This window comes from Phaseolus vulgaris, chromosome 9 (genome assembly GCF_000499845.2).
Source record: "Phaseolus vulgaris cultivar G19833 chromosome 9, P. vulgaris v2.0, whole genome shotgun sequence".
Classification (NCBI taxonomy): domain Eukaryota; kingdom Viridiplantae; phylum Streptophyta; class Magnoliopsida; order Fabales; family Fabaceae; genus Phaseolus; species Phaseolus vulgaris.
The window spans coordinates 37,151,404-37,179,160 of record NC_023751.2 but is presented as its reverse complement, the minus strand read 5'-3'; the positions used below and the strand labels follow the sequence as shown (position 1 = coordinate 37,179,160).

Genomic DNA, 27,757 nt, shown 5'->3' with positions numbered 1-27,757 from the left:
AAATAATTAATGATATACCATAAAATAATCTCAGTTTTAACTCTAAAAATAATATTTACTATTTATTTAGTCAATAACAATGAATTTATTCAGTTAAATTTTTCTAAATCCCAATCCCTATACCTAAAAATATTATAAGAGAGTCAAAAATAGATTAGTGTAATTCAACCTTATATTAGATGATATGAAAGACTATTATTTTCTTGACATAATTTAAGGTTTGGTCTTGAATCTGGATCTTACCATCAACGAATTTTTCGTTTTCTGATTGATGCCTTAAACCTCTGACATGTTAGTATTCATTTAATAGTTGCTGATAGAGTGACGGGATTGGTCTTTGAAATTTAAGTCATTTTTTAGTTAATTTTGACAAGATAGACTGTTAGAGTTTTCTTAAATTATAAGTGTTCTTTTACTTTGTTGTAGGATTGTACCACTCATAAAGTAAACCACATTTATACTATCTTTTCTTATTGATAAAAAAATTTACTGATAAAAAAAATGATATGCAAGATTTCAAGAACAAAACTTCTTGATAGATAATAATATACAAGATGAAGAAGAAAGCTAGGCCATAGGAAGAGTGTAATAACTCTTGAAGCTACAGAAGACATTCATGTTTGTCTTCGAGCTGAAGCACACATAAGTGTATTTTACAGTACCAGAAGAGTGATACCAGAAGAGCTTGCAGACATCCATAGTCTATAATATATATATAAAAGGGACAAAAATAGTGCTAAATATTTCTGATTAGAACCATAATATTAATAATCACTGCCCAACCAAACCTTTCATCTGCAACTCTGTTCTCTTTTCTGCTGTGAATCTTGAAGCAGCTTCATTGCATTTGACATCTTCCACATGCATGTGGACCACCTTGGTAGCTCCATAAGAAGGATAAAATTTGTATCTGCAGAGATTTTGAGTGGCTGGAGGGTTGCCATTGCCCAAACTCTTTAGCCCACCAAAGAACTTTTCTATCTCATACCCAATCTTTGCAAAATCAGCTTGTGGTGCCATTTCAAGGAAATGAGGAATTAAGAAAACTTCTAAACCAACTATTTGAGGAAGTGCTCTCTATTTTTTTAGTATAAAACTTGAAGGGTATATATATAGGTCCATTGAAACGTAATGATGTAACTCTCCTCCAAGAGGGATCGAATCTGCTGAGATTATTTTTATATTGGAGCATCCAAGGTGGTGGCGCAATAGTAGACGTGTACATCAGATTGTTTGTTTTATTCTCTTTTGTTAGTGTAAGAGTTTACCTCTTCAAATATTATCAGATACAGAATAAAATTTCTGAAATTGAAAACAAAATTGTTTTTATCCAAGGAGAACCTTTCTGTTCGGATGATATTTGCATAAATCAAAGTAAGAATTGTCAAAGCATATGCATTTCTTTGCTGATAAAACAAATGCACATATATAATATGCATTTTGTATTGGTCGAGTTCGTACAACATCCGAAGGCCTTACGTCCAAACAGAGGATTAACGAGATTAATCAATGATTAAACTCTTAATCATGATCCGAATTCCTAATTTAACCCAATAATAAAAGGTTCATGATAATCATATAAATAAGCACAGATTCCTCAGGTACGTTATCATTATTCAGTATTAATAGCACCGAGTGCCGAATATCAATGTTTTGTTTGAGGGTCTGGGCCTTTTGCAACTACCATTTGAGTCCGATGTTCACGGAGACGAGGAGTAGAGAAGCGAGAGAAGTACGAGGAGATCGTTCGAGTAGAAGAGAGAGAAAAGGTTGATCGACCGACCGAGAAGGAAGGAGGTAATCGTTCTTTTGGTTCCAACTTCATTGAAGAACATTTAATCTTTTTATTATAGATGTTTTTTTTAAGTAATGATCACTAAGACTATAAAGAAAAAGAACTGCAAATGCCAAGTCATGGTGGAATCAAACTGTTGGAAGGAATGCAACAACATACTTCTTCTCTCAGTTTTCATACAATTTTTGGAGAATTTGACAAGCGAAAGATCTTCCAGAGACAGAACGAGTGAGAGAGGATTTTATGTTAAGGAAGCTAGATAAATAGGAGAATATATAAGATTTATCAGGTTTATTGACGTGAAGAACGTTGGTCAACTTCAAAAGGAACTGGATACAATAAAGATTAACACTACTAAGTTGGATGAACTGAGCTAGATTCCTGTTATAACAATGGATGAACCACCTAAACTTAAGCACCCTCCTTCAGATACTAAATTTCTTACTGAAACATATTACAAATTCATCATCCTTGACAAATTTCATTATATCCAGCTGAAGCTTTGTGCATACTGATTGTTTCCTTGACGGAATCAGAGTATGAAGATGAACACAGAGGTAATGTCCTTTACTGTTTCTGCCATGCCAACTCCTGCTGCACGGTTTTATCATACAGCAGTGAATCCATTGCCACTGTTCGATCTTGTGGCATATTTTATTAAGAATGGTTCTTGAAAAATTAATACTTTAACTTTTTATTTCATTATTTATATTTATATACTTGCCAGAAACATGACCATATATAGGTGTGAGAGATTGCGTGTAACCTATGATTTGTTTTGTAAGATATAGATGATATATATTGAGAAAGAATGATCTTCATTGTTTTGGTTCATTGGGTGGAATCAATTAGTAGTTGAGGACTTATAGTAGAAGATCTTCATCTGGTCTAATTTCACAAACATACCATTAAGCATGCCTCACAAGTTGTGATCATCACGATTTAATCATTGGAAAATTATTCGATTCTTTATGAAAAAGAAGCACAATTTGGGACCCGCAAGATGTGAGGAGGATAATGTGATATTTTATGGTATAGTATGACATACAAGGTGAAAATAGAAGTGCAGCATACCATGGACTCTATCCAAAATAAACTTCATCAGATCAACACGTGTACGAGTTTTAGACAACTGTATTCTTAGGCTTTCAAGAAGCTTCTGACATTATATGGGTTAGGACATTGATGCCATAAACCAAGGATATTCTGTCACAGTTTCACTTTTCATGACTTTGTGAACTTGTGCAAACTTCTTTAAAATTCTACTTCTTACAATTCTACCTTTTTCAGTTCAATTTGAAAAAGAACAGAGTATGGAAGGATGTTTGGGTGGTAGTTTCATGAAGTATATGGAGCCATAAGAACGAAGTTGTGTTTAAAGAAGGGAAAGTTGATGTTGAAGAAATCTTTAACATAACAAAATTGCAAGTGTGATCTTGGATGAATGAAAAAATATCTAGTTTTAACTTTTCTTATTTTGACTGGGCTTTATACCCTAAATTGCTTGATTTCTTTAAGTTAGTTGTGAATTATGTATGATAGAAGAGGTGGCAAAGGTTGAATATGTAGGGTTCAAAGTAAATAAATGCTGCACAAAGGGCTTTAAATAGGAAGTATTACAGGCCATGGAGAAACGTTTTGGCAGCACTATTATTGGAATCTCTTAACATCAACAGAGATTCTTTTGGGAAGGGAATTGGGTCTGCAAATGTAAGGATAAGTAAGGGTAATTGGAGCTGTAATGGATTTGTGGAATAAAACTGTAAGTGCTGTAATTATGCAGATATTGATGCATAAATATGCCATGAAACAGCACCTTCTTTTTTCATTGATTTTCTAGTTGTTCTTTTCTTTTGTATTAAGATGCCTAGGCCTTACCAGCTCTTACGTTACATTGTAATGATTTTTTAATTGTAAGTTAGATGGTGAGGCTTTTAGACACTTTTATAATTTTATAAGAATTGGAAAATTTCTGAAGGGGTTATTTTTAATTCATTTATTTATTGTTGAAAAAAAAATATTGAATTACAATTTAAAATTTGTGAGTGTTTCATAATTATTTTTATTAGATTTTTATATTTAGCAGGTGTCCTTCGCATAGACTATTAGACAATTATGTGTTGTTTAAATAACTTTGTATCACATTTCTTAAGTCTAAAATACATGTCAAAAAATGTGTTTATTTTATTATACAGTTTACATATTATATATTGTTTTTATTATAAATCTAAATCATATAAAATCAATATTTATCTAAAACAATTCACCATTTAAAATACTAAAACGTATGAGATTTTTCGTATCAGCTAAAACGTATGAGATAATGTCTCTGCTATGAAAAATTAACAAGCTTTTGGTAATCTTATTTTGAATCCCATGTCCTTAATTTCCGCAACTCTTATTCTATTTTTTTTTATGACAACAAACAATATATAATATGAATATTTTAGGAATAATCCAAAATCGTATAAAAGTACAACTACCGTCATCAAACTAAAAAAAAGCTAAATAAAGACAAACCAAATAATGAAGACACCAGTTAAAAAACTTGTTCATGCTATTATAAGAGGCAATATATAGATTGGAGAACAAAACTTCTTGATGGATAGTAAGATACATGAAGAAGAAAGCTAGGCCATGGGAAGAGCCTAATAACTTCTGAAGCTGCAGAAGACATTCATGGTTGTCTTCGAGCTGAAGTACACATAAGTGTATTTTACAGTAGCAGAAGAGTGATACCAGCCATCATATACCAGAAGAGCTTGCAGAAATCTATAGTCTAATATATAAAAGGGACAAAAATAGTGCTAAATATTTCTGTGTAAAACTATAGTATTAACAATCACCGCCCAACCAAACCTTTCATCTGCAGCTCCGTTCTGTTTTCTGCTATGAATATTGAAGCAGCTTCATTGCACTTGACATCTTCCACATGCATGTGCACCACCTTGGTGGCCATATAAGTTGGATAAAATTTGTGTATGCAGAGATTTTGAGTCGCTGGAGGGTTGCTAAAACTCTTTTGCCTGCCAAAAAACTTTTCTATCTCATACCCAATCTTTGAAAAATCTGCTTGTGGTGCCATTTATCAACTGCACAAAGAAAAATTTAAAGAAAAGTACAACTACTTGAGGAACTGCTCTCAATTTTCTGAGTATAAAACTTGAAGGGCATGGCTATATATATATTGGTCCATTGAAATGCAATAATGCAAGCAACTTTCCTCCAAGAGGGATCGAATCTTTGGGATAAGTAATTATTAGAGCATCAAAGGTGGTGGCACAATAGTAGACGTGGTTAAAGCTACATCAGATTATTTGTGATTGATTTTTTTTAAAGAGGATATTCTTTTCTTCTAGTGAGAGTTAAATTATATAATTTCACACCTAATAAATTTTTACATCCATTATTTTTTTTTATAAATATAATTTTTGTTTTGAATAAAGATTGGTGATAAGAATCTTGATAGGGCAGATGATGATTTCTTTTGATATGACTTACCATTCCTTTCAATTTTGAAGATTGATATGGAGGTTTATAAAATTTGAAGAATGTCGATAGGTTAGGTGTTGAGCAAGTTGACTTTGACTACTTTCTGTATAAGAGTTGAAATATTTCTGGAGTGTCTGTATAAGGATTACGACACTCCTAAAATATCTTATTTTATTTATTATTTGTTAATAAAAACAATATTTTTTAATAGTTTAGAATTTTGAACTGAAACCATACTAAAAGTAACTCATTTTATTTTATTTATTATTCGTAAAAAAAATATAATTTTTTTAATAGTCTTGTTACCTCTAAAAATAGGTTGTTAATGAGGGCAATGTTAAAAATACTATTTCTATTAAGTTATATGGACATATACCAATTATATATATTGAAAAAATATTTATCTAATGTGAATCTTTTTCATTGAGATGATAGAAGTGCATAAATTCAAGTTAAGAATAGTCATGTCATGCACATATGCACTTCATCTTTTTATTATACTTTCTGTCAAGATCATATTGTCCACTATGTTGTGAAGTTAAAATATAATATCTTTTGAATTAAGTCAAGATTTATTTCTCATTAATTAGAAATTTGGCTTGATTGAATTCTTTCGCTTTTAGAAGTTTAATATCTGTAAAAACTTTTACAACCAATACAAAATATTCACAGTTGAAATCAGATTCCTATTTTATGCACATACTAATGAGAGTTTAAAAATAAATAAGTTCATTATATATAATTAATTTTATGCAAAGTTATTCAAGGTATAGTTGGACGAGCTCTCGAAACATACAATTTTTTTGTTAACTTCTTTAGTTGAGTTAGTGAACTCCTTGAGGGCAAGTTCTCATTTTTATAACGTCTACTTATTAAATGAGGATATGAAAAAGATTTTTTTTTAAAATAATAATAATAATAATGAAAAAGAATATTATATAATATTTTCATTACAAAAATAATTATTGATTTACCAACAAATAATTATTGTGTTCATGGGTAATTTCTATATTACCAACAGATTTTATCACAAAAAGAATTATCAATGGATTTGTGTTTGTCGATAATTATCAATGAATTTTATCAACGATTTTATCTCATTCGATAATTATCAAATGATTTTACTGACATGTCTAAAAATTAAAAAGTAAATTGAGTGTGGATAAATATCTATCGGTGTAATATTTGTTGATAACTGAACGTCAATAATAATAATTATTATTATAATAATAGTAATATTAATAATAATATCAATAATATTACTATTAATATTATTAATAATAACATGATTTTTTGTGTTGAATACAAAATAAGGTGAGAATGGCATACCGTTATTCAGCACAAATTGATGAAGAGCGGTTGTTCTCCTTGATCAAAAGTTTTGATCTTCTTTGAACGGTGAGCTTAGATTCAATCCCACATGAGTTACGCCTGTTAACAATAGCTCACCTGACTTCACATGAGATCCTCCTACTCCAAAATACAATAACACTAAGATTCATTCCAAACTTCAACTCAACAAGAAAATAATTCTACAAATATTATCAAATCATTTATGGAATCATAAAAGAAATGCAAATTAACAAAACCAGATGGAAAAACCACCCTAAAAAAATCTTAATGACTGAAAAACAATGACAAAAAGGAAAAAAAAATTGTGATGCATCACGAAAGCAAAGGATTAATACAAAGACAAAGAAAATGATTGACCTGAAATGAAGAAGGGTGAATCAATTTGAAGAACCAACCACTTACCTCCAACTATTGATCGAAACTCACACAATGCCACTCATGGTTCATAACGAGCGACTTCGAATTCTCGCTTCGGCTTAGGATTTAAACGCGATTTCTCCTGGTTACCTTTAACCATTGATTGAAACTCAAAGTTCGTAACAAACGACTTCAGATTCTCGTTTCGGCTTAGGGTTTAGACGATATTTCTCCTAGTTACCTTCAAGTTGATCGAAACTCACACGATGTCACTCATGGATCGTAACGAACGGCTTCAAGTTCTCATTTCAGCTTAGGGTTTAGACGCGATTACTCCTGGTTACCTTCAATTGTTGATCGAAACTCACACAATGTCGCTCCTGGTTCATAACGAACGACTTCAGATTCTTGTTTCGGCTTAGGGTTTAGATGTGATTACTCCTGGTTACCTTCAATCGTTGATCGAAACTCACACAATATCGCTCCTGGTTCGTAACGAACGACTTCAAATTCTCGTTTCAGCTTAGGGTTTAGACGAGATTTCTCCTGGTTCAATGTGTATATGCAAGAGTCTTCGTTCCGAGTCTGAACTTCCAACTCAGTGACAAAGTGAATTTCGAATCTTAACACTACTTGGGCTTAACTATCCACAATTTAAAAACTTTGCCTAAATCTTATTTAATCACTTTAAAAATGTTATGTTAAATATTAGTTAAAACACCCACATTTTAAAAAAATGTTGCCTAAAATATTATTTTAAACACCCACATTCTAAAAAGTTGTCTAAAGTACTCATATTTTAATAATTTTGTCCACGTTTTATAAAATGTTGTTTAAAATAAATAGGCAACATTTTTTCCAAATATTTTGAGTAAGAGAAAAATAAACCTTACTACATAGACAATAATAAAACACCATTACTATACTTATTTTAAACCATACTTTTTTACCCATTCACACGTCAACATGACCTAAAATATAAAATGTAGTGCACCCAACAATTATTTTTCACTTAATTAGCCCAGCTAGCTAGTATTTGCTATGGAGAATTCCACATGCACATATACTTATGATATTCTAATTAAAGGTTCCTTTTAAACATATTGTCTCATTCACATGGACCCCAAATAATACCTTCTATTAAGTCAATGTTGATTTCTTATTGTGCCTTTAGGTCAAAGGAGTACAAACACCAGAAAAGAGCATTTATCTAATCTGAATTCAATTCTAAGCACAAAAGAAAAATAGGTTGAATTCTTATTCTCTCTTTAAATTTCTCCCATATGAATGTTCACTTATTTTGAACTAATCTTAACAAATTACTCATTAACGTAAACATTGTTGCATGATCATTAATCACTTTATCTTTATCATTTTAATTAATTTATATACGACACCTAATTATATTTTACTTATTTATTATGTAACACATAAAAATTAAGCAACATATTATAATATTCACTAAAAAAAATTACTAAACAAAAATTAATTTTAAAAAACCAAATAATTAGTTATTATTTAACTAAATTAAAGATATTTTACAAACTAAAAAAATTATTGGTATCTAAAGTTGTTTCTATTATTAATAAAAAAATTATAAAATAGTTTCTAAATTGATATCTAATCATTAACTACCAAGGTTTTAACTACTTACTACTTTGTATTCTAAATTAGTCTCTTATCTTTTAAAGACTAATTTATAATCTAAAATATTAGTAGCTAAAATCTTGGTAGCTAATTTAAATACCAATTTAAAAATATTTTATAAATTTTTATTAATAATAGAAATCACTTTAGATATCAATAATTTTTTAATCTTTAAAATAGTATCTAATTTCATTAGTATAGTGATTAATTATTTTTATCTTTAAATTTGGTTAGTATAACTACAATAAAATCATGTAATAGAAACCAATTTTAGAAGAAAAAAATAATTAGTTGCTATAGTGACTAAATTAGAGATCATTTTAGAAACTAAAACAAATTTTGGTTTCTAAATTAGTTTCTATTATTGTTAAATGATTTCTAAATTGGTATTTAATTAGCTACCAATGTTTTAACTATCAATTATTTAGATTCTAAATTTGGTAGAAAAACTTTGGTTGCTAATTAGATACTAATTTATAAATCATTTAACAATAATATAAACTAATTGAGAAACCAAAAAAAAATTTAATCTCTGAAATAGTCTCTAATTTAGTCAATATAATAATTAATTATTTTTTATTTTTAAAATTAATTTCTATTTCATGATTTTCTTGTAGTATATTGAATTATGTTGTGTTATTGCGATGTAAACTAGACATACATTCACCTCCAATAATGTGTGTAGCCATCTAGGTTTGTGAGATAAGGTTTAATTAGCCTATGAGTAGAAGGAGTTGTCTTGGAATATTTTGTTTCATTGGGTGGAATCAGTGAATAGTTAATTTCACAGACCTAAGAAGGTTGTGGTGATGATGATATGATCTTTGCAAAGTTGTTTTATTTTTTTTGAAAAAGAAGAACATTTTGGGACCCTTATGATGGTGATATTTTGTGGAAATAGCATCGAATACATGGTAAAAGTAAAAGGGCATATGATGGACTCTATCCAAATAAATTTTATGAGATGAACACGAAGAACAATTCAAGCTTCAAACCTTATCTGGGTAGGACATTGACGGCATAAACCAAGAATTTTCTCTGACAGTTTCACTTTTCTCTTTTGCACTATTATATTTTTTCACAATTTTTTTTTATTCTAAACATTATCGTCCTTGTATCTACAAAAGAGAGTTATTTAAAAAGTTATGCCCCTAAACATTATCATCCTTTTATCTCCACGTTTGTAACACAAGTTATTTGTGTAAATGGAAACTTTGTCATGGTTTTTGTTAAAACGATTGCTATAATACGTGTTTAGATCTTTGGATTTCGTGAGTCTTGAGTTTTGAGATGTTTTTTTTACTGGAATACTCATATTTTAATCACTCGTATTTTTTTATTACAGATTGAAATATTCCTTATATATTCTAAATTTGTTTATTTTTTGATAAAAAAATTCTTACATCTTCACGTTTCATTCTTCTTTTCCTTTATGTGGTGTCACCCAATTCCATATTTTTCTTTTATAATTGTATATATTTTAACCTTTTCTCATTGTATTTATCCATTTCTTCTGGTTGCAATTTCCTCATATTTTGTAGGGTCTATGATAATTCTTTGAGAGATGTGTCTATATATTTTTTTTAATAAAAAATAATTAAATTAATGAAAATATTTGAGAAATGTTTGAACTCTTAATATATAAAAAAAAAGACTAAAAGTCTTCAAACTAATAAAATCAGCTCAGACCAGCTTCTAAACCAAGGCTAAGTATATATAGTTTAACTAACTCATCATTCCATTTTTAAAGCATCTAATTTCTTAAAAAATGTGTTTATTTTTATGCTTTTTTTTATATACAAGTTCATGTACAATTATAAGTTCATGTACAATTATAAATTCATTTAACTAGTTAATTTTACTAAATCTATTTACCATGTCTTAAATCCGTTAAATTTGAAATCATGTCACTTAGACACGACTTGATTATAACATTAAAATTTTAAAAAAAATTGTTGATAAAATCGTGTCATGTTGATATGACTTTTCTTTTGATATGGTCAAAATCGTGTCACTTTAACATCAGTTCTTAATCTAATTATTTGTTTTTTTTTTCAAAATTAACTCTATTTTTAATAATAAACAAGAAAAATTACGTAATGGTTAAAAAAAATCATTGACATTAACCACTAACACAACAAAATAAATCACAATAAAGAGATTTCATCCAATTATATTATTTTTTAGACAATTTTCACCTTCTTCAACTTTCTCCTTTATTTGACAATAGCCTATTACACCCATCATTCTCACGGGACTCTACTTTCAATCACAAAAATAAAAATAATAATGAATCACATAAAAATTAAAGAGATTCATGTAATGTCTCGTTTTCCATAAAATAAAAAAATATAATATAGATGTATTTGTTTCTTATTTATTTATTTTGACTTATAATAAAATAAGTTTTATAAAAAAAAAATCGGTTCCAAATAATAAATATTGACATCTTTCATTTTAAATACAATAAAAAAATAAATAAAAAAAATTAGTTAGATAAGACATTAAACGCTGCAAAAAAAAATTTAAATCATTTTTCGTAATTCCATATAATTGTGCATAAAAGTTTCTTAATATTTAAAAATTGTTACACTATTAAATATACTTCACATCATTGGAAAAAGGTGTAACGAGACTCTTTTGAACAACTTTGTCGTAATTGACATCAATAGTTTGATGATAGAGATCATGTGAGGCTAAGTCATAATTAAATTGTGATGTCTGAGATATTACAATTTTAAAGGAGTGAAATGTTATATTGTCATGGACATACACTCTAGAGAGATTTATGTATTAAGAAATGTTGTTTTCTATGAAACTAGTTTCTGTGATCTGAAAAATAAGAATAGTCAATCCAGTCAGCCCGTTACTCGGGAAGGAGACAATTTTATGATGTATGTGAATGATGGTCTTTAGCAACTCGAAGAGAGCAACTTCGAACGTGAGGAACAAAGACAGAACGAGAACAATTCATGATGATCTGAGGCGATCCACACGGATTAGGAGATCACCCACTTATCTGGAAGATTATCATCATCAAATGATGATTACACCGTGCAATAAGAGTCTGAACCCAAAGGTACGCTATCCTCTTGATTTTGTCATTTCATACAATAAACTATCTGATAAACAACTAAACTACACTTTGTCCCTTTCATCACAAATCGAGCCTCGAAATTATGAAGAAGCAAAGGGACACCCTGAGTGGTTAAAGGCTAATCTGAAATAAAAGCGCTCGAATTCAACAGAACCTGGGAAATCATAGATCTTCCTCCAAACAAAACTCCCATTGGATGTAAATGGGTATACAAAATAAAGCGAAGAGCTAATGGGAAGATTGAAAGGTACAAGGCAAGACTTGTTGCAAAGGGATATACACAACGAGAGGGAATAAACTACATGGAGACCTATTCACTAGTCGCGAGACTCACCACTTTGCGATGCATCCTTGCAGTTGCTTCCATTATGGACTGGCACCTTGATCAGCTAGACGTTGACAACATTTTTCTGCATGGGGACTTACAAGAGGAAGTCTACATGGACATTTCCTCCTAGGATCACCATTGAAAAAGAAAACCAGGTTTGCCGCTTGACTAAATCCTTATATGGTTTGAAGCAAGCAAGCAAGCAATGGTATGATAAACTTACTACCTTTCTTTACTCAATTAATTTCACTCATTCAAAAGGTGACAACTCTTTGTTCATTAGAAAGACTGAAAACACTTTTACAGCACTTCTCATATATGTTGATGATATACTGATTGCTGGGAATAACATGAAAGAGATACAAACTGTTAAGAGTTCTTTGAATGCAACTTTTGCCATCAAAGACCTTGGGCAATTAAAATTCATTTTAGGTTTGGAGATTGCTAAAACAAAGAAAGGGATCCATGCCAGAGGAAATATGCACTTGAAATTCTATCTGATGTAGGTATGATTGGTGCGAAACCAGTTTCTACACCTATGGTCAAGAAAAATGTAAAGTTGTTTGAACAAGCTGATGTGCATGATGTCTCTGCATACCGAAGGATCATTGGCCGTTTGCTTTACTTGGGGAACACAAGACTTGACATCAGTTTGGCTGTACAATGCCTTAGTCAATTTGTTCAAGCACCCACAAAACAACACCATCAAGCTGCACAGAGAGTTCTCAGGTATATTAAATCCTCCCATGCTCAAAGCATTTTTTACCCGAAAGACACAAATATCCAAATCAAAGCGTTCGGTGACTCTGACTGGGCATCTTGCATCTTGATGTGTCGTTCAACCACTGGTTCCTGCATTTTCCTTGGAGAATCTCTAATATCATGGAAAACCAAGAAACAGAACACCGTATCAAGGTCTTCTTCTAAGGCAGAATACCGTGTGTTAGCAGCAACTTGTTGTGAAGTTCAGTGGATTACTTTCTTGCTGGAGGATTTCTGGACATTACCACTCATAGCACAACAAATCTGTTTTGTGATAATCAGTCTGCTAGACATATCGCTCAAAATCATAGCTTTCATGAGAGGACTAAACATCTTGATATAGATTGTCATGTGGTAAGAGAAAGGGTTCAACAAGGTCTCTTCAATCTGTTACCGATAAGTATTGAAGATAAATCTGCTCATCTTCCTACTAAACCACTTGACAATGATGTTTTCCATAAACTCCTTCACAAACAAAGCATGTTGAATATCCATTCCCCAACTTGAAGGAGAGTATTGAGTTTTGGGCCTTTCATTTTCTGTACCTTGGACTGAAGCCCAATCTATTGTATTTTTGTAATTCATATATAACGTGCATCACGAAACGTAATAAAATTCAATTGCAGTTTTTCTCAGAAACAATTTCATCTTCTCTTTTCTTCCTTCATCTCTCTGTTTCTTAGCTATCACCTCCTATCTTTCTTTTGCATATCATGCAGAAATTCAATATATGTATAAAATTAATTAAATTATATGTATTTTAATGTAGTAAAAATATAAATAGACGTAAGTATTTTAATAATAACAATAATACAATTTGTTTTTCTTAATTTATTCTATTGTTTCGGAAAGTGTTGTCATCCTCCCTCTTTTCATTTTGTGCTGGAATGTCTTCTTCAGCCATCGACACGTGCCGAAGAGCAGACACCCACACTTGCCAAAATCAAGTCGCGGTGGAAAACGCCGTGCGTGGCAGTACTCGGTGGCGGATACCGACAGCTGGAAGTGCCGCCCCGCCGCGCGAGATTTTCGACGAATCGACCTTTCGCGATTCTCACGAAGAGCTCGCCGCCTTAATTTCAAGATAAAGTTTCGTGAAGTTTCACGATGTTGGGGTGGTGAAGACGGTTCATGAAATTGGAGGCAAATCATAAAATTAACAAATTTTATTATTTTTATATTGTTATCAAGAATTAGAATTGGTGAACTAAATCAATCTATTCTAGATAATTATTATACAATTTATTTAAAAAATTTAAATAACATTTTATTCACTTTTATATATATATATATATTTTTTTTTTTTAATTTACTTAAATGTAATATTTTATTGCTAAATAAAGTGGCTTTTTATAATGGTTTATGAAAACTTAGTTACACAAAATATTTTCAATACATTAATAACTTGTTAAGATATTTATCACACATATATATTTAGCCACACTTATTTATCTCTTGTAATTAAACAAATTATACAGAACGTGGCATGCTATTAATGAATTCGTGGCATGTTATATGTTATTAGGGAATTAATGGTATCTTACAATAAATCACATATTTATATATACTCAATTAATTGATAGAATAGAATGATAGAGTTGATCTTTGAATTTGTTTTTTAGTTAGTTGTGTGAAGATAGATAGGCAGAATTTTCTTGAATATAAGTTTTTTTGCATTTTAAGAAAGTTAGACCATTTTTAAAGGAGATCACATTTATTATATTTTTTTATTGATATTTTGATAAAAACAAATTAAATATTATATATATATATATATATATTTGTATATGAGCATCAGAGTAGATAAGAATGAAACACATGCAGTATTCTTAAAACCAAGGGTAGACATTGATGATGGATATGATAGATATAATAGCTCTTAGTACAATATTACAACTTAGAAGCATAACATTACATAACATCTTAGCATGAAGAATCCTTGGAACATGGTCTTCATTATGAGCATGAAGAATCCTTAGAAAACACACATATATAAAGATGTCTTAGGTTATAGTTCATTTGAAGGCTTGGATGAACTTACCCCAACGGTTGTGTGGTTTAGTCTTAGGAAAATAATTGACAACCATAATTCCACCAAACTTAGAAACTGCTTCTTTGCTATTGATAACAGGAGGTTCTTCCTTGTGGTTTTGGGGTGGCTGAACCCCCCAACGTCCCTGCCTCTGCTGCCTTCTCATCGGTGCACCATAGAACCTCTCTATCAGATCAAACCCTTCCAATCCTATTTTAGCAAGATCTGATTGATGTGCCATCTACACTCTCTACCTCTCTCTCTATACTAACAAAACCAATCACTACACTCCCATTTATAGACTAAACAACCATGCTTCTTTACCTAACAAGTGTTATGTTTGGACCCACATCATGTGCATTATTGCATATTATTAAGTTGATGCCCTTTTCTTCTACTACATTCAAACTTACATTAATTTCGTTCATCTACATATATACACTAATAAGCAAGAATCCCTTATACAAAACAAAATTATTTTTAGGAATAATTCAACCCTTATACAGAACAAAATCATTTTTAGAAATGGTTCAACCCTTATACAGAACAAGATAGAACAGACTCAACATTTTTCCTTGCAGCTTGCTAAAACCTAATAATTAAGACTAACGACGAAGCAAGCATCCCAACCAAAGGGCAAGGCTTATACATACGGACAAATACTTTAAACCCAAACTACTCAGACAAAGACTTGAAGTACACAACCACTTAATCAAAAACATACAAGCCAGATGATCAATGCACTCAAGGAAATAGAAACAGATTTAGTTGTGACCCAAGATCATTTAGTTGTGCCAATATGAATATTTTGTAATAATAAACACACCACCTTTAAAAATATGATTGTTCCTATGTTTTCAGATTTTACTAACAACAGCAATCCAAACACTTTTTCAAACTATAGTGAGATAGCTAGAACTGCAATCCAAACACTTTTTCAAACTATAGTGAGATAGTTAGAAACATTTAAAAATTTACAAGAAGTGTGAAACACACTCATGCATTATTTTGTGTGGTTTAATTGTTGCATCAACAGCTTTAATTTGTTTTCTATAGGTGTTAATGTTTCATCCTTTGGCTTGGGGAGGGAATTCGAAAGAATATTAATACGGCTCCATATCGTATCTACGTATTTTTTTCTCAATAAAACGTATCTACGTATTTAATACTTTGCGTTTGGCAAAATATATGTAAGATATATGAGGCATTCAGGTTGGTAAGAATATTGGACCTACCGTCCATCAAAAGAAATATCTCAAGGCATATATGAGATACACCATACATCTAGCTAGTCTCATAGCATATGCTATTAATTAATGTTACACTTTACTTTTCTTTTCTTTTCTTTTCTCTCTTTGTTTTTAATTGTATCATTTATCATACCTATCAATTTATCTCTATCCCTCTTTCCATATTATCAATCTATACACCCTGGCTGATAAAATAATCATGTAGGCACGGTAACGTTTTTAATTTCACAAAAGTCATATTATCACAAATTAAGACTTGTATTTAATCTTACAAATGTAATTGTCCTATGTCACAAGATATATAATTGTACAACTTACAATAATTTTTTCTAAACAATTGTTTCATTGAAAATTAAATTCATGATCTTGAATCCAATATCAATTGTTGAATTGAATCAACTATAACTAATAATTAGGATGTAACGTTTTCTACTTAAAAGTGTAATAATCCAAACATTATAATTTGATTGTTACTTGGTATTCATCACAAAACAATTGATATCACCTACAACAAAAGTTTATCTATTATCTTATCTAGATTTTGGGATAATTATCACATATATAAATCAGGAATATATTCAATAAAGAAAAAAAAATGAAATTACTAAAAAATAACTTAAAAATTTAGAACAAAGAAGTGTTTAGAGTGATAAATAACACAAAACAAATGTTACTCGGAATAAGTGAATTGGACCTTTTGGATGATGATAATAGATTGATTGAATGAAGATAAAAAAGAATGAGAGAATGAAATTATTTGTTGAATTGAAGAAAATTAATTACCGATAAAATGGATAGAATTAAGGGATTCAACTTTTAGATATTATCATTCTATATAATTAATTGGAGATGAAAAATGGGATAATGAATATTGATGGGTGTGGTCTAAGGTAGCTAGGGTAGGAAGTGATGAAATATTTTTGTTTACAAAAGTCAGTTTGCAGAGAAAGAGCATAATATGGTGTACCCTTTACATCATTAACCCAACATGCTAACTTATTTTTAATAGGTGATTTTATGGAAAGAGAGATATATGAAACAGAGGAGTGAAATGACTATTATTTTAAATTTTATTAAAAAATATTTAAAATAATTTTTATTATTAATAAAAATTTATAAATTAGGTCTAAAATTTTATCTAAAATTATTAAATTCACTAAATTTTTAACTACCAACTATTTTAATTCTAAAAATATTTATACTAATTAACTAATTAAATATAAATATAATTTATAAAATTTTATTAATAATAAAAATTACTTTAAATATATATTTTTTAATTTATAAAATAGTATTTAATAATTTATTTAACATAATAACTAATTATTATTTTTTAAATTAATTTTTATTTAATAATTTTTTTTATAGTATTATTACTATTAAATAAATATGTTCAGTTTTACCAATTTGCATCAGTCTAATTCGGTTATCTTCATCTATTAGAGTTATTTACAAATTTGAATCACTCTAATCCCATTATCTTCACCTCATTTGAAATTATCATATATGTATACCATTATCTTCACCTAATTTGGAGTTATCATATGGTAAACATGGGTGATTTCATGATTTTTGTAACATGAATTTGGGCAAAGGCTGAAATGAGAATCCACACTACTCATAAATATAAATTATATATTTTATATTCATCCACTTAATTAAACATAATTCACCACACACAAACTACAGAGGTAACTAATATCCCTCCTCAGCTACAGAAGACCTTGCCTTATATATATATAAACTGGGAAGTCTTCGAGCTATATAAATACATAGAATATACTTAACCTAAATTCATATGCATGGAAACCCTCTTCAAGATAACAATCTTAACATTTCAAACATAAGTTGCATAAAAAGTTAAAATGGTTAAAATACTATGGGCCTATTCCAACGATTCTGGAATTTTGCTCTAGGGTAATTTGCAACTTCTTTGGTTTTGAGAGAAGGCTTTTCCATTTCTTCATAAGGGATCTGATGAACCACCCAAAAGCCTTCACGTCGACCAGAAAATGCATCACTGGAAGTGCTCCTACGACCGTAGAGCTTCTCTACCAGATCGAAATCTTCTAAAGCAATCTTTCTGAGGTGTTCTTGAGACGATGCCATGGATATCTGCTGCTTTGGTTGTGTGGAATTCTACACTTCAAAAGGATGAGAAGCTTTGGGCTTATATAGAATATGATAGTTCAAAAAGGAATTCATATTCTTCATCTCTAGCTCTTCCTGTGTAGCCAAGAAGAATATTAAAAAATCAATGGTAGATGCTATACACTTTCAGAATAAAGATGGTGGTTACTCAAGTGCAACACTTGTTTGGTTAGTAAAAGAGTGTGGAGAAAAAAAGAAGTTGAAAGGAAAGAATGTACAAATAAAGAAAAAAAATAATAAATTTAGATGATTTTTTTAATTGTTTGAAAGAAAGAAAAAAATAAAAGAATATATATATATATTGAAGAAAATAAGAGAAAGAAAGTGTATAATTATCAGATGACACAATTCATTTTTATGGATTCCGTTAGCTTTTTCATTCCTTCTTCATTTATATACTATAGAAGGAAGAGAAAGATCATTCTAGTAAGTGACTTGAATTTATACTCATTAATTTATGGTTTGAATATTTGTTTATTTTTTAAATATATTTGTTTTTTTTATAAAAACAATTTTTTGACTTTTTAATCACTCTACTAGTAATTACACTACGAAGAAATTATTTAATAGAAACTAATTTTAAAAATAAAAAATAATTAGTGTGACTAAGTTAGATACTATTTAATACATCTAAAGTAATTTTTACTATTAGTAAAAAATTATAAAATAGTTTCTAAATTGGTATACAACATTAACTATCAAAGGTTAGCTACTAACTATTTTAGCTAAAACTTTGACAACTAATTAGATATCAACTAGTGATGGGAAAAAACGCACGCGCAAGCAACATGCACAATCATGAATCAACTGCAAAAAATAAACAACATAGGATTTAACGTGGTTCGGTCGCCAATATGCAACCTATGTCCATGGGCAACTAATTAGGTTTTCATTCTGTTTCAAACGCTAATCCGACCATATACAATGAACCTTTCTTTCTTCCACGAGCCATGACAAGATTTCCTTTGACAACCTTCCACTGCTGATTTTCGAACTTCACATCATGTCCCTGTTCGTCCAACTCCCTAAAAGAAATCAAACTTTTCGTTAAGCTTGAAACGACTCTGACATCCTTCAAAGTCCAGAAACCGACTAGCATCTTCAACACTATGTCACCCATGCCCATAACATCAAGAGTTCTGTTTTTTGCTAGTCTTACCTTCCCAAAGTCCCCAATAACTAGATTCTGCAATGCTTTACTGTTGTGGGTAGCATGAAATGAAGCACCATAATCCATGACCCAAGAATCCACACTGCTATCTGCAGAATAGACTAAGAGGTCCTCGTCCGTAGAGTCTTCTGCAATGTTGACTTATTTATCATTTTGGCATTGATTCTTGAAATGCCCCACCTCCTTACAGTTCCAACATGTTACACTTGAGCACCTGAGTCTTTGACTGACTCCTTCTTCCGATCATGCTTCCACTACCTCTAATATTTCTCTTACCTCTGATGACATTTAGCGATTCACTAAATAATTCCCCACAACCCCTTCTTATGACGTTCTCGCCAAGAACGAGATCACGAATCTTCTCAAAAGTGAATCGCTAAACTAGTAATTATTATAACCGTTCCAGAAAAGCTATCAGTAATAACGACATCAGTAGTAAAACTTGAACAAAATAAATAAATAAAATTTGCATCTATTTTTTTATCAGCAAGAAAAAAAAAATATTGATCATTTCAAAGATGATTCGACCCTTATACATAACTCAAATCCCTTTTAGTTTTGTATATCATACAGAATTATAAAAAAGAAAACTACCCAACCAAAAGACATTAAAACCCTTCTTACAAGGAGAAACTATTTGCATCTTTAACCTTACGTATACTAAGTTATAATTAAGTAAATTTTTATTTGATTGGTTTTAAAAGTAAAAGTTTTTAGTTGCCGTTTCCCTTACATAAACCCTTTCAACAAAAGCCATAAACTTACAATTAAAGTTCTCAGTATAATAAAATAGTATCATAAATAATTTATATGGTTGTACTGAAAAAGTATCATAATTAAATTGATTGAATTTGAGCATATAGAGTCCAATAATTGGAGTAAGTTAGAGTGAATTATTGAGGGTATGTCTGTGTCCTACGAATATGATTCTCTTCCCATTTGTACCATATAACATGCTTTCAGCATCTTCCTCACCAATTTTTAATAATATTCAAAACCTGACTAGTATTGATGTGTCATTTAGATGGAATTTTAAGGGGACTATCACGGAAAATAGATTTTAAATTAGTTTTTAATTTTAAATTATAATATAAAATAATTAATGTTAAAATTTTGATAGTTAATATTAGATACTAATTTAAAAAATATTTTAAATATTAATAATTTTTTAATTTACAAAATAATATATAATTTAATCATTATATATTAATTATTTTTTTATTTCTAAATTAGTTGTTATGAATATTTTTTTATTAAAAAAAATAATTATTTTATTAATGGTTTACAATAACATATTTCTTAAAAACTAAATCTTAAACCCTAACTCTAAATGGCCAACATCCAACCAAATTAATTTTTTTGTAATATCATATCTTTTTAACTTGTTTTTTTTAAGTAGAATTTTCTATTTAAGTTTGATCCTTTAGAAGTCTAACTAAGTTTTAAAGGCATTTTTGTTTTAGACTCGTTTGTAAAACTATGATCCTTTGATCTTGAAAATATATATAAAAATATTTTTTATTAATAAAAAATAAATTGAATAAAATAGTGTATTAGATGCTCAATCCATTATATAAAAGAGGACAATATTCCCATGGTTGAGACATACCTCCAACAAAATATCATAGCCCCATATAGGCTAGACAATTTCTCCAGCACCATATCAATTTTAACCTCTAACATTTAATTTTTTAAAAATTTTAAAATTATCTTTATTTTGTATTTTAAAATCCAGTATAATAATTATAATTCAAAATTTGAAAAATATAATTCAAAAAAAAAATCCAAAACATAAAATTGAAAATACATTTTGGATAAAAATTTCTCAAAATTGAAATCTGAAATATTCTCGAATAAATGATTTTGAAAGTAATTTTTATCTACACACTCCTTTTATTTAAAATTATTTTCGTTATTTTAAAAAGATATTTTTATTATTTTTAATAGCAGATTAGGTACATGTTGAAATTGATATGGTGTATGGTGTAGGAAGAATTTCACAGCTAGAAACTCATATAACACCCTAAACACAACACTAATGGAAAGTGAAGATTAGTGTGATGGAGATGAACATAGGGCAGAGATTCTTTTCAACAAATTAAAATTAATATGGCAGTGTTAAAAGCTGAAAATTACAGTGCAAAAGAAAAATAGAGCATAAAGGTACTGTGAATCTAATTCGAATTCCTTTTTTTTTTTAAAATAAAGAAGAATTTTATTTTGTGAATCTTTGTTATTCCACAAACTGTTAGCATTTAACTTTCAAAATTACGAGTTACTCAATACCTCTCCAAATTATGAAGAGTTCTTTCTCTAGTTGGTTTTTTCTAGCTTTCTTTCCCTTTTAAATCAATCGAAATTCATGTCACATATGAGTAATATGTTTTTGTTATTGTTCTTGAACAACTAGATTAGAATTAAGAGGAGGATTGTTTTTCTTTCTCAATTAGTTGGTATATTCCTCTTTCTTTTGGTTGAACTTTTCGTACTCCTCTTAACTTTTTGGTTCATGTATTATCAGTAAAAGTTACTCCAATGTTTAAGTGAGATTTCGATATTTAGCACTTGATATATTTAATGTATAATAATGTATCTTATTGAAATATGTGCATATTTATATAATTATCATTAATTCTTTACTATTGGGTCGGTTTAAGAATATGAATTATAATTAAGAACATATTATCTAATATTTAATTGTTGATTAACCTTATTAATCTTCTTGAGATATGATGGTATCGGTCGATACTAATTAAGAATTGAGTTTATATTTGGTTGTCTAGTCCTCGTCCTGAACCGTACAGTTTTCCAGAAACTTCTTGTTGAATCTAATTACTGCTTAAGCAGTTCCAATATAATAATGCTTTGAGATCATAATATATTGCAGATAGGTTCCATTTTCATCTTTTCAAAAACAGTGTATTTAAGTCATGATGGATTAGTATATTCGTTCAACTTGCCAACTCTTCTCCTTCCATATGATTATCCAAGACAAAGTAACTTCATCAAACAAGTATCAACAAAAATAATGAATTTAACAAATGATATATGTGTCTAATATAAACTGATTGAAAATAAATCATTCAGAATATGGGTGTTGCAGTATCAGATTCTTGGATTTTAAATAATTATCTACTTCTTGCAATCCCCTAGATTGAAACATTTTTAACTTTTCTTCGTGGAAATGCCACCCCATTTATGCCATTGATTCGTTTTTTTTCCAGTCAAATTGTGAAACACAAGATTTTCGTCACCCTCATTAAATCTTTTGCTGTAAATTTTAGATTTGGCAGTGTTTGAAGTGGTTTCCATGATGCAGTGGCTTAATTTAGTTTAAATTTGTTTAATTGTGTGATTTTAATCTTTAATTTTTCGTTTACTTAAACCGTATTTGGCTTTTATCAATTTTAATTTCCTTCAAAATCTCAAATCCGTGTTTTGTATTCAAAATATCATAATTAAATTGCTTTAAATAGGATGACCTAGAGGATGGATCCGCGGCCCAATAAAAAATCAAGGTCGGTTGTCAATTTGAATTTGGTGACACGTTTAGATTCGTTCTGCATAATCTGTCATTCACAAAGATTAAGTGTGAGGCAGACTGAATCGCATAATTTGTATATCTTAAAATTTAAAAAAAAAATCTTCCTGTAATTCATATTCTCAAAATTTTATAATTATTCATTCTAAATTTTATAATTCAGAATATAAATTTGTATTTTGGATTTTACAATCTAGAATAATACAAAATTTGTATTCTATATCATGCATTCTACATTTTAACTTCCAAATTCTATAATTTATGAAGTCTCCAAATTTCAATTTCGGAATTAAAGAAAAAATGTTCAGATGAAAAATATCAAAGTGTAATTTGAGTATTTTTTGAAGTATGGAGTGTAAGAGGAAAGGCATGGAAGTACATGAAGAAACTACCCTCAATCTCTAATTTATAACACATTCATGAAATTCGGTAAAATTTGATATTTTTTATATTTAATTTTTTTGTCTTTCTAAAATGTATGTATTGTTTATGTTTCAATACTCATTTAATATAGTAACCGGATCTAAGTCATTTTATAATAAAATTTAAATATAGTATTATATATATTTATATATTATATTATGTATTATAAATATTAATATTTATGATTTTTTTAATAAAAATAATAATCATTTGTCTATATATTACTTTAAAAAGTGTATATGTTTAATAAAATATTTTACTAGTCAATCTATTAGTAGAATTAAAATTAAAATTTCATTAAAAATCATAAAACTATAGTAACTTTTTGTGTCGTGAGAATAATATTACGAGACTATTTATTTAATTAATTTAAATAATAAAATAATTAATTTAATACACACAAAAATTTATTTAAGATTTATATATTTGAAATTTTATTTTTCATTAAATTTTTAAAAAATACTTTTTATGCGGACTAATATGCAGAAAATTATGCGAGACAGTAAATAAAATCAATCGCATTTTCTATATATGATAGGTCAACTCAACTTACATTTTACTAATCAAAATGGATCGGGACAAAGCTTGTTATCGCTAGTTTTAAACTTTATTTTATTCAAAATTTTCTTCTTGTTAAAATAAAAAATAAAACTATCAAAATTTCCTTCTTCAAATTCTAATATAATGTTTTACATAAAATCCTTTAAATTTTACCAAATTTTTTCGTTGCAAATTTTCTTTCTAAACCTGTAAACTAATTTACTTCAAATTCATTGAATTTAAATTTAAATAATGAATAAATAAACAAAATGACACACAATTCGAAACTAAGATCCTACAAAATATTTTTCATTAAAAAATATGAAAATATTAATACATTAAACACCGAACATTGTTTTTCATGGAACAAGATATGGAATATGCAATGTTATCTAGAAAAGGATTTATCTATTTAGGTTCTACAAAGATTATGTATGTTGAATTATGAGTCTCACTGAACAAGACGATCCACAGTCCAAAAAGTGTTTTTCATAAGTATTTCATTCAAATATTCACATCTTCTATCCCTTGCAATTGGAACAATCTTCATCTACAGTTTTTTTGAAGTAGTTCATAAGGTTAAAGAACCGAAAGCAGAGAATAAAACATATTCAAACTCCAAAAGCAATGGTCAGAAAGGAACATATACCTTGCTAATGGTTTGGCATTCCATTCCTTTTCCATTATTGAGGTTTGGTTTCATGGTTTCTAGAGTTAGATAGATGTCTTTTTTTTTATCAACAATAATAAATAAATAAATAAAATTATTTCAAGGGTGGTTCAACATTTATATATATCAAGACACTGTACACCTCTTCAAAACACTCACTCCCAAACAAGTAAAAAATTCATCATCTAACAGGAAACAACCCAACAACAACCATAGCTTAAAAAAGAAATAACAAGACAACCCAACAAACAAACTAATAACATCGTAAAAAACATCCACCCCAAACTCACAAACAACCATCACTCAACCCATTCATGACAACACACCAAAGAAAACAAGAAACAAACAACATAAATCAAATTGAGACAAGACATATGGACCAAACACCAATCAAAAAAGGAAAAATGAGCAGTGAGAACTTTAGAGGTAAACCAAAATCGAACTTTCAATTGGGCCATAGAAAAGATTTCAAAGTGATTCACCACTCCACCGTTGAAAATGATCTTATTCTAATGATTTCATGTTTGTAGTTGTAAGTCAGGTGTTGAATAAGTTGATTTTAATTATTTTATATATAAAAGTTAAAATATTTTTAAAATGTCTGTATAAAGATCGAAACATGTCTGAGATGTCTCATTGCTACTCTATATTTTTTTCTTCTTATTATAGGAAGGAATTTTGTACCAAACTTTGGACCCACTTTAGTGTTTCATTAATTGATATTTATCCCCCCAAACAAAATATTTTGTTCCAGTCAAAGTCTCGGATACAAATTTGCTTTAGCATATTTAAATATTTCACCATTCTTACCTACGTAAACTCCATGACGTAGGTAGATTTTGCAGTGCGTGAAGTAATATGCATGCAGGAAATGGTATGAAAAAAGAAAAACAATTTCTTATTACAATTATTTAATATCAGTCATACGATATTATTAAAGTTATTAAACTGACTCTAGTACAACATAAACATAAAAAAAAAATTGTGGTGGTGACCATAGTGTAATTATATAGTTATGTGTTTCTTTTTTGTGATGGTGCTATTGTGAGCACTAATCCTTTGTGTTTTAAATAAGACAGTTACTTTATTAAGATAGCTTCCTTTTTTCAAGATATAAAAAAACTTAAATAACAAATATAAAAAACCTCATACAATTCTATTATGTGCTATTTTAATTGACTTGTGAGGAATAGTTAATTAATAATCACAACAATTAAAGAGTTAATACATATAATATCAATTATTTTATATGAAATGTGTATATATTCCATATAATATAATTTATGGTTATTAATATTTCATAAATAAAAAATATTATTAATAAAAAAGCATATTAAAATCGTCTACAATAAATAAATAATAAGTTATATAAATATTTTGCAATATACAAAAATATTTTAATTTACGTGTTATTTGTGGTAGGTATACAACTTAAGAAAAAATTATATCTCCAATTTGACAGAAATAGAATCACAATTTGCAAAAGCAAAATACTAAGTATATATTTTTTTATCTGTTTGTCACATAGAGAATTTTATCTTCGAGACATCCAATTAGCATTCTTTTCTGTTACAAAAATGTCATTAATTATTTTACTATAAAATTTTATTTTTGGGACAGAAACTATCACAAACATTAAAATAGTATTTGGATTAGAATTATGTAAAATCTTTATATGAGAGAATATTTTAGAAAGATTTGTATTTTTCCATCGAGGTTTTGTTTGTTCTTTGTATTCTAACAAATTTCTTATTGCATTATATCATTTTCGAATAAAATTGTTTTATCTCTTTTAAAAATATTTCTGGATTGTTCTTTCTAAAATATTTATATAACACATTTATTAATTTCAAATTATCCAATTTAAAAATAAATAAATAAATGTATTCTGGAATATTTTTGTCTTCTGGAATTTCTATTAAAATACTCTTTGTTTATGAATCCCTGTTACAGAAACACTTTTTTCTTATGGAATCCCTATTCCAAAATTACATAAAATTGTGAAAGGACAATTTCGATATCCATATTTTAAAAAATGTAAGGGTGCAGGAAAAAAAATTAGGAGTGCAAGAAGAAACTTTCCTTCATATATATCTTATTTTTTTTATCAGTAAAAAAATAATAAATAAATATAAATCATCTCTAATTTATAATAAAAAAATAATAATAAAACCTTACATCCTAACATAAACCATTCTTCAAACGACTAACCGAAAATTCAAAAATATCAGTTATACAGAAATTTATCTTTAACTACAAACAAATATACCAACCCATCAAAATTTAAAAAAAAAACATAAAATATAACCAAACCGCAAATGAGGAGACCCATAATATAAGTGAAATTTCATTAATTACATCCCTTAAAGGCTTCATACAACACATAGTAGCTGCCCTTTTGGTATTCAAACCATAGAGCACTTTATTCAACTACATAAACTTCCACAACTACAGAAGACCCTTTCTTAAAGTCTTCGAGTTTTTTCTATGTTAACCTTAAGAACAAGAAACACATACCCATTGAAGATAAGTTTCAGCATGCATGCAGAGGCCAAAGATCTTAAAATTTAAAGGCTCTACCCCACCGATTTTGAGGTTTAGGCTTGGCATAACTCCCAGCAAAAGGACCACCTGCTTCCATGCCAATCATACAAGACTCATTCACGACATCATTAGACACTTGATAAACCAGACAGCAACGTTCTCTTCGCAATGCATCATTGCCACTGCTCCTTCTTCCTGGACCGTAGAACTTCTCTATCAGAGCAAATCCTTCTGCACCAATCTGCCTCAGATCTGCTGGAGGAGGTGCCATATATGGAGATACTGCAACAAATTTTATCAGAGTTTAAGGTTTAGGTCTTAGTTAAGGTGTTGCTTTGTTGCTTCAAAGGACACCAATGTGGTTTTATAGAAAGAGTAAGTGGTTGCGTGGCCTTATGTGGAGATCTACGTGTTCACCAAGAAAGAATATTTTTATTCTTCAAAGCATTAAATAAAACTATTAAAAAACGCTTATTCCCACATACTAATAATTGTAGTAATGCATAGATCTTTTGATTTGGTTTTGGCTATACTTCATCTAAGGGAATATATTCGAATTTATCATTTTTATTTAGTCGGTTTATTTTTATGGAAAGTGCATGGG

General features: G+C 28.9%; 1 protein-coding gene across 1 annotated transcript; it reads left to right on the top strand.

The window, feature by feature from the left end:
- Window positions 1–12,607: 12,607 nt before the first annotated feature.
- Window positions 12,608–13,174, top strand: LOC137822464 (uncharacterized mitochondrial protein AtMg00810-like). Its single transcript, XM_068627350.1, has one exon. The coding sequence runs from the start codon at window positions 12,608–12,610 to the stop codon at window positions 13,172–13,174; it is 567 nt and encodes a 188-aa protein (XP_068483451.1).
- Window positions 13,175–27,757: the final 14,583 nt, after the last annotated feature.

Coding starts and splice junctions, on each gene's coding strand:
- LOC137822464 (XM_068627350.1), top strand. CDS start 12,608: ATGGTCAAGAAAAATGTAAAGTTGTTTGAACAAGCTGATGTGCATGAT.